Raw genomic sequence first — 8,922 nt, 5'->3', positions numbered from 1 at the left:
AACCCATCATTTCAAACAAAAGTATAGGTTCAAAAGAATAGATAGGGTAGCTTAAATTTTAGTTCCACTTGATATTTAGTTAACTAAATTAGGCAATCTCTTAGGCTAGATCTAAAGCTAGTGAATTCACAACCAAGCTAGTTATCAATATTAGAAAAAATGCCTCTAACTTTGTTTATTATACAAACAATCAATATAAACATGAAAATCATATGATTTAGAGATAACAAGACCCTCTTTTTTGTCGAATGCACCATTCTATTTCTCCCTCCTTCCCTCTCTTTAGTGGGACCAAGTCCTGACTTAGTTGGTGGAAATTAGTAGTTTAAAGCAAGTTTGCTGCCAAAATTCAAAATGAGTACCATCTATTAGGTTGCAAAATTTTGATAGTCTAAATATTATTAGTTTTCTTTATTTTCATAACCAATATTAGTTACATATCTAATGTCAAATATCATTAGGTTCAGATGATGGATGGATATTCACTACAACCGCACCTCTCATATTTAGTAGGTAAATTCCATTTTACTTTTATTTTTTTAGATTAGCATTGCTTTAACTTTATCATTTCTTGTATGTCTCTAAAAGTTTAGGCTATTTCCTCACCATTATTTTTTTGTTGGTAGAAAGTGGGCTTTAATAAAAATACCCTAGAGCATAAATCCAAACTCCTCTATCCAAACAGAAATTTGGAAGTATATGTGATAATTATTCAACAAGAAGAAAAAATAGCAACCAACAACATCCCTATAAAAGTAGACTAAATAAAAAAATTGTAAAACAACCATATTTGCAACACAACAAGGTTTGCTAACTTGTCATAAAAGAGGTTGAAGGAAAACTAAACATAAGTTAAAATTTGTATAATATTGATCAAAAGTACTATATTTCTATATCTATTTTATATTTTATGAATAGGAATAAAGTACATGAATGCATATTGATCAGAAGTTAAAATTTGGATACATGTTAAGAGGTTACAAAAGTTATATAGATATCAAAAATAAAAAATCTAAATCAAATAAATAAATTACGTGCGTAGGATATATATTCCACTCTATGTTTATTAGCTCAAAATATGCAAGCATCCAATGTTTCATTTATTCTTTCTAAATAGAAAATGAGTTGATATTGTTATTTATTTTTCCTTTGAAATTTATGTGAGCTATGCGATACTAAATACGATTGCACAAAAGTTCAGATATTTGAATATGAATCATATGCCTGTGTCTCCAATCCATACTCATTTTGATAGTACAAATACTAATACAAATGTATTTTAAGAGCAAAGACTTCTGAGAACATGAATCAATATTGTCTATCTCTGAATAGATTTGGATATAGATATAGATTGATTAGAGACTTGTGTCTCCATCCATATTTAATTTAATGGTACAAATACTAATACAAATTTAACCTATAGGTGAAGACTTCTGAGATGTGAATTAAAGTTGTTCACATCTGCATATGCTTGGATATACAAATAGATCGAGACATATATTATCTTGTCCCTAATTTGAAAAAAAAATATGAGTTGTTGGAGAAATGGAGATTCTTATTACCACTTGCAAATAGGGAGTCCACATTTCAATAGACTTAATATATATGTTGGAACCCAACTTGATCTAAAAGCTTAAGCCATTAAAAAGGTCTAATCAGCTATGTAAATCATTCTCCCTCCTACTAATTATTCCATGCGAAACTATACCTCATGAATGATCCTTAACATAAGGAAATAATACTTTACTCTCTAAAACTTTATTAGGAAAGAGATATACACCTTGGGTGAGAATGTTTATAACAAACTATAATTGATATAAAAATCATATGCAATCTATTTAGAACTTATCTTTGGACTTGTATGGATGATCATATCTAAAAGAATATATAAGTAAATCAAATATTTGTATTCTTAAACATCAAATAAAGTCAAAAGTAAATAAAATTTAGATAATTAGATAGTCATAGTATAGAAGTAAGGTAGATATAGGATAAAAGCCTTGCCAAGGAAATAAATAAGAAAATTATGTAAGTTAATAATTGATGAATAATTTTAATGAACTTGGAAAGTAATAATAAAAATCTGAGTTATTATTTGTGTCATAGTCTCATCCTTCTAAATTAGTCTAGAGACTACTAGATCTAATCGAGACCCCATTATTAATAATTGTATATGCATGAAAAGAAGCTTTGATATAGTATACCAATATAAATGATACAAGTATATTTATTAAATCTCCAGAGTTCTCTATCAATATATTCACCCCTTTTAATTATATATGAAACTCCTACAACTATCTTTCTTTTAACTTATTTCCAGATTTTTTTACTACATCAAAATCAAACAATCAAAATAACAATTTTAATTAGATCTACTATTAGAGTCAGAATTAATATCATTGATCAACCTTTGAATATTCATGTGCCACAAGTAATGTCTGACTCGAACCATGATCAGGCTCAAGTTAGAGAAGAAAAGTTTCTGCCCATTAAACGTTTTGCATTCTGGTGCGAGGCTTCAAAATTCAAGTTTGTAATTGAATGCTTACAATGCATCAAAAAGTTAAACATGGTGCAAGTCTTAAAATTACCCTTGTATTGATGGCATACCCAAAGTTAAAACTAGTATTCATTTAATAGCATACCTAAATCATATCATTTGATTGTTAGAGTGAATACCAAATTGATTGTTAGCCAAAAATACAAAATAAAATAAAATCCAAAGCGGTATCATGGCCTCAAGTGGTTCCATCTATTCTGCTACATCTCCTCCAACTCACAATAATTTAATAGGAGTGCACATTATTTGACCACTACAAAGAGAATGCGGGTAAGAATTCTTAAAAATATCATGTTTTTTATTCTTAACTAAAATATAAAATTTATAATTTTTATTAAATAAGATAAAATTTATAGTTAAAGAAAAAGGCAATCTCAGTTCTTGATGGATTAAACGAGATGACCGAAGATAGTCTCTCCAAATCACATGGTTGATTACTTCCTAACTTTCATCGACAAGCAACCAATAATCTTTTCTTTTCCTCGCTGAACTTGACCAATCAATAATCTCCTTTTTATTTTTTCCCCACTTTAAAAAATCAGAAAAAAATAATAGCTACTGAAAAGAATATTTTTAGCCAAGTTTTTTTTGAGATCCAACGCACCATGGCATCATCACGCATGACCTTCTCTCCCAGCTCATATACACCAGATCTCTCTTTCCTTCTCTCTCTTCTTTATGCATATATAAATATTTATGGTTTTTGGGCTCTTCCTTCCTTTCCTATCTTGTTAATTGAGGCGAGCGGAATTCAAGGAAAGGAAAGAAGAGGAAAAGGTTAATAAATCAGGAAAGAGGGAATTCGATCCTTGTTCCAGTTTCCTTTCATTCAACAAAGGAGAGGGCGTTGGTGGGGCGAGTATATATGGGGAGGCCTTCTCTTGTTCTTCCGATGCCGCTCCCAGATCTTAATAAAGAGATCGCGCGCGAGGAGAGAGAGAGCGACGATCTCCCCTCTCGAACTCGGAATCCGAAGCGTCTAGATCGGTCGGTAAGCCGCCCTCCTTCGATCTCACTCGCATCCTCTATCCCTCATGGGCCGATGCCATCTGAATTATCTCTTCTATCGATGTTTTATTGGTGCTGGATATGCCTTTGATCGATCCGGAAGGATCTGGAGCTCCCTCGATCTAATTCGATGGAATCCTTGCTTAGTCTTTGGATTTTTAGCTGGATTTTATGCGATTTGTGTTAGATTCTGTTGCTCTTCTCTTCCATGCATCTGTCTGTTAGATCTGGTGGCTATCCAATTCATCGGATTGTTGGAAAAATTGGATTTTTTATTTTTTGTTATGTGCGCATCGGATTTACTATTGAATTATGTGTTTTGGATTGGATCTGGTTCATGTGGTAGATATTATTGTTGGATTTGATGTTTGAATTAGATGAAGAACATTAGCTGTTTGTTTGGATTTGAGTTTGGATTCGTGTCATGGTGATGATTTTTCTATGAGCAGATTGCAGAATAAACGATGGAGTCGGATCTTGGAAAACTTTTTATCGGAGGTATTTCTTGGGACACCAATGAAGACCGCCTCCGGGAGTACTTCGAGAGTTTTCGGGGACGTGGTGGAGGCCGTCATCATGAAGGACCGGAACACCGGCCGTGCGCGCGGATTCGGGTTCGTCGTGTTTGCGGGACCCCGGCGTCGCAGAGAGAGTTGTCAAGGAGAAACACATGATCGATGGCCGGATGGTAGCCACTTCACCTCTGCCTGTCAATTCTTTTCAATTCTACTCAGATTCATGCCTATTAAGTATTATCCAATTTTTTGCCATTGCCAGTGTTATAGGATTTCTGGAAATTAGCCCTTTGCTGAATATGATTCGAGTTTTGGCCGATGAATTTTGCAGGTAGAGGCGAAGAAAGCTGTTCCGAGAGATGACCAGCACATCCTTAAGAGAAACAGCACTAATGCCCATGGTTCTCCAGCTCCTGGTCGCACCAAAAAGATATTTGTTGGAGGCCTGGCTTCCAGTGTAACTGAGGCCGACTTCAAGAATTACTTCGACCAGTTTGGGACTATCACTGATGTTGTTGTTATGTATGATCACAACACACAAAGGCCGAGGGGCTTCGGATTCATTACTTTTGATTCAGAGGATGCTGTGGATAAGGTGCTTGTTAAGACCTTTCATGAGCTCAATGGCAAGATGGTTGAAGTTAAGAAGGCTGTTCCCAAGGAAATGTCCCCAGGGCCAAGCATGCGCTTGCCTATTGGGGCATATAACTATGGTCTGAGCAGGGTCAATAGCTTTCTCAATGGGTACACTCAGGGTTACAGTCCAAGCTCCATAGGTGGCTATGGAATGAGGATGGATGGTAGATTTGGGGCACTAGCTGGTGGGCGTAATGGATTCCCTTCATTGGGTCCTGGCTATGGAATTGGGATGAACTTTGAGCCTGGGATGAGCCCCAACTATGGTGGAAACTCAAATTTCAATAATAGTCTCAGTTATGGACGGCCATTGAGCCCTTACTATAGTGGGAATTCTAATAGATATAGTAGCCCTATTGGCTATAGTGGAGGTAGCGGTAGTACTGGTCTGTTTTCAGTTCAATGGCCCGTAACTTATGGGGTAATAGTGGCCTTAATTATACTACCAGCTCTGCAAGCTCTAATGCCTTCATGGCATCTGGAAGTGGGAACCTTGGTGGATTTGGTAATAGTAACCTGAATTGGGGAGGTTCCTCTTCTCCTATTTCGGCTCATGGTGTGGGCAGTGGTTCAGGCTATGCTAGTGGGAGTCTGGGTTATAGAACTGGTGAGAATAGCTTTGGGTTTGGGTTCCAGCAATTATGGAAGAAACACCGGGACTGGTTCTGTTAATCCCTCCTTCACTGCATCAAGCAATGGATATGAAGGAAACTATGCAGATCCATATGGTAGTAGTTCAATCTATGGAGACACCACTTGGAGGTCTGCATCTTTGGAGCTTGATGGATCTGGTCCATTCAGTTATGGACTCGGCAATGCACCTTCAGATGGCACTGCCAAGGGTTCAGCAGATTATATGGGTGGTTACAATATTACCAATAGACAAACAAATAGAGGTGAGAGACTCGTTCAGCTTGATTTTATTTCCCTGTGAGATGAATTTTCTTTATTTCATAAGCTACATCTTAGATAATTGAGATTATGTAGTAATATTGTGGCTTTGATGTTTCTAACTGATATACAAATATAGGTAAGGGACTCCATCACCTTATTTTACTGCTTGTGAGTTTTATATAGAGGAAAATGGTAGTATAGAAAATATTTTTACATTCGTGAAAAACATTGAACTCTACACAGTTTCTTCTTGCTGTCTTCAATTGAATGAGTAATGTATGTGAAAATATTTGAATATCTGCACTATATGTTTGTGCAATTCTTGCATGTTTAGATAGTCAATGTTTCTTTGATGTCCCTCCCTTCTTTTGTGAAGAAAACCCCTCTTAAGGCCTGAATATGTTTTAGCAAGAAAACAAAAGAAGTACATAATCCAAAAAAATATTAAATGTACTTAGTAGATTGATTGTATCATGGCCATCATTAAGTTCTCATGACCATAAAAAATGTCATCTGCATTACATGTGCTGAGTGTTGGTGAAAGTTAGCATAAATAGAAAGCATTTTTCCTATCTACATGGCATTGGCAGTATCCTATCATCATCATTGGGCTCTTCAAAAATAATTTCTCTTCCTCGTCCGCATTATTTGGTCCCTCCATTTCATTTGACTTTCAATTTGGATTTGAAATCCACTCCTAGTTGGCTTTACCTTGGCCTTTGCTTATCCAAAACCATTTAATACTTGCAAGTGTTTCTTCTTTCTACTTTGTTATCATAAAGTCATCAATGTTGGAAACTCTTTATGTTGAATGTATACCTTTTTTCCAGAGTTCGCTATGGCGTAATCCAAATGGCACTTGTTCACTGGGCTTGTCCATGGGCTATCCTATGATTTATTTGCTAAGATGGACAACTGAAAACAAATGAGTCAAATTTAGAAATTAATCACCTCTCACTTGAATTGCTAATTGATGGCATGTTTTCCAAGAAGCACTTAATTACAAGGTTTAATGACTGTCAATAATTCCAAATATGATTTGTGTGAGGTAAAGGAAAATGTAGCATATAATGTCTAAGGTAACTTTAAGGACTCATTTTAATTACCATATCTGTGGGACAACTCTTGCACAAGCAGAAAGGGATTGGAAGAGAAGCGGGGAAAGGGAAGCTTGTGGGTTCTCAAAAAGCAATCCACATCAAAATCCGCTGAAAAGGTTACTTACTTTGTCCCCAAAATGTAGATTCCCTTATCAACAACTCTAGATCTGTTCAATTTCATCTTCTGGCTTCTTCTCCTTTCCACCATTTTGTGTGATATCATGCTGATAAGGAAAGATGACATCCAACATAGCTTAAATGGTTGTCGTGTCAAACCTTAAATGTGTTATAATAGTCTGATGATAGAAGAATTGGTTACAGATTGTTTATGTAGAAGGTTGAACATTAAAAAATAATTTTGCCAAATCATTTCCTTCAAGAAGATAGTATTAATATACATCCATAATGTTCATGATGTACACAATCTGGTTCACGACAATTATGTTTTGTCCTCTGATGATTCTGATGTTATTATTATAGAAGTAAATTTATCAAGGATTTGATAAAACAGTGCTTTTGGTGTGCCTGTCAATCTACTTGATTGAGTGAAATGCATAGCAATGTAGCTACTAGCTTTTAATAGAAACAAATCAAAGTGAATGCTCATAATGCTAACCACATCAAATAGCGGGTACAAAGTGTTATATGGTTAGCCAATTTTGTTCTGTCAAGCATTGCGGACACATAGGCAGAACAATTTTTTATATGTAATAGTGTTTCTTTTGTTGCATTAATTCTAATAATATGGTTGTTTATTTTGAGGGATGGCTTAATATTTCATGCATGCTTGCCATGTTTATTATTGCATGGACTAGATAGTTTAGAAGTATATGAAGAACTCCTGTCTTATATTGCTCAGTGTTCAGCATTTATTTTTCTGTTGTTCCTCAACAATAATTAACAATGATGATAGCTTTTCTGATATTCTATTTGTTTTTGGTGATCGCTTGCTCAGGAATCGCTGCCTAGGAGAATTATTCTTTCAAAGATTGGAGTTTATCATAGGTGAAAAATCCAGTGAATTAGGCGCTTGATGGTGAACGCAGATGTTCCCTTAAAATATATGGGCTAGTTCATTATTTAGAGCTAACCAGAGTTGGCTTCCAAAATTTAAATCCAGAGTTTTTAAATATATAGGATTTTGTGTACGGTTTGAGATTTGAGTTTCATCTCTGCATAGAGTTTAGGTTTTGTTTTTCGTGGTTTGATTGAGATGTAAAATCAGATTGCGGGATATATTCAGAAGAGTGTTCTGATTTATGCTGTGGCGCCATATAGTCTTCTGCTCTTTTTTTAAGAAAAAAAACTTCTGTAATATCTGGCAATGTGATAGTTATTGTCAGGTATGCGCTTTTTATTTTTTCTCTTTTTACTGCAGTTGTACCAGAAACAGGCTGATTTATTAGTGTGAAACTTCCAGGGATACTATGTGGGTCCCTAAGAATAAGGCTACCAAATATTCTGATTCATTTCTATGAAAATTTGCTTTCAGGAAACTTTATTTGTTGCTTGCATGCTCAACAACTGTAGCTTCTATTGCCTTTATTTTGTTCAACAAACCTCTTAATGAGTATCTTGCTTTTCCTAGCTGTAAGAAGCATGTTTTCATGTGGGTACAGTATTTTTAGTTTCTTTCTGGAAATGACTTTTTGTTTCTCAAGATGTTCTGGGCTGGCTCCATTGTACCTTGGGTCAGCATATCCCTTCTTTTTTCTCTTTATCTTTATAGGTAGTCATAGCATCCCTTACAATATCCATGGAGGGTGGTGCCTTGATGCCTTTGTCTTCCATCCTAAACTCATGACTAGGTTCTTGAGGACTTGCTTAGCCAAGTTGAAATTGATTTCTACTTGCAAATACTGGCATGAGTTTGTGCTATATTAATACCTCACCTCCCCTAACAAGGAGCCTCTTTGTTTTAGTCAAAATTGATGGATAGTGTAATTCATAACTACCATACAGATCAGACACAAATATGACCAGTGCATCTAGGTGTAGGGTAGAGACCATGTTTTATGGCTTGCCAGTTCTCTCAATACCTCGGGGGATTGTGGTTGTCTGGTTTATGTAATGTATCATCCCCATGTTGTCACGGACATGGAAGAAAGGCCCATTGGCTAGAATCTATTGCCTACTTTGCACCCTAAACGGCGGGTCATCTAAGCTATCGGCCAAGGCAAGTGAGAGCTGTTCAAGAGTGGGGGGCATA

At 35.6% G+C, this 8,922-nt stretch overlaps 1 protein-coding gene across 1 annotated transcript; it reads left to right on the top strand.

Moving 5' to 3' along the window:
• The first annotated feature begins 3,996 nt into the window (after positions 1–3,996).
• LOC120111054 (heterogeneous nuclear ribonucleoprotein 1-like) lies at positions 3,997–8,209 on the top strand. The gene is given in 7 exon segments (XM_039127397.1): positions 3,997–4,116; positions 4,118–4,198; positions 4,200–4,256; positions 4,415–5,102; positions 5,105–5,340; positions 5,342–5,615; positions 7,669–8,209. Coding segments are annotated over 7 exon segments (1,434 nt in total). The 5' UTR covers positions 3,997–4,032; the 3' UTR covers positions 7,683–8,209.
• The last annotated feature ends 713 nt before the right edge of the window (positions 8,210–8,922 follow it).

The sequence above is a fragment of the Phoenix dactylifera genome, chromosome 6 (assembly GCF_009389715.1).
Source record: "Phoenix dactylifera cultivar Barhee BC4 chromosome 6, palm_55x_up_171113_PBpolish2nd_filt_p, whole genome shotgun sequence".
Taxonomy (NCBI): Eukaryota; Viridiplantae; Streptophyta; class Magnoliopsida; order Arecales; family Arecaceae; genus Phoenix; species Phoenix dactylifera.
Note: the sequence above shows the minus strand (reverse complement) of the source record. Positions and strands in the feature narration are given on the sequence as shown.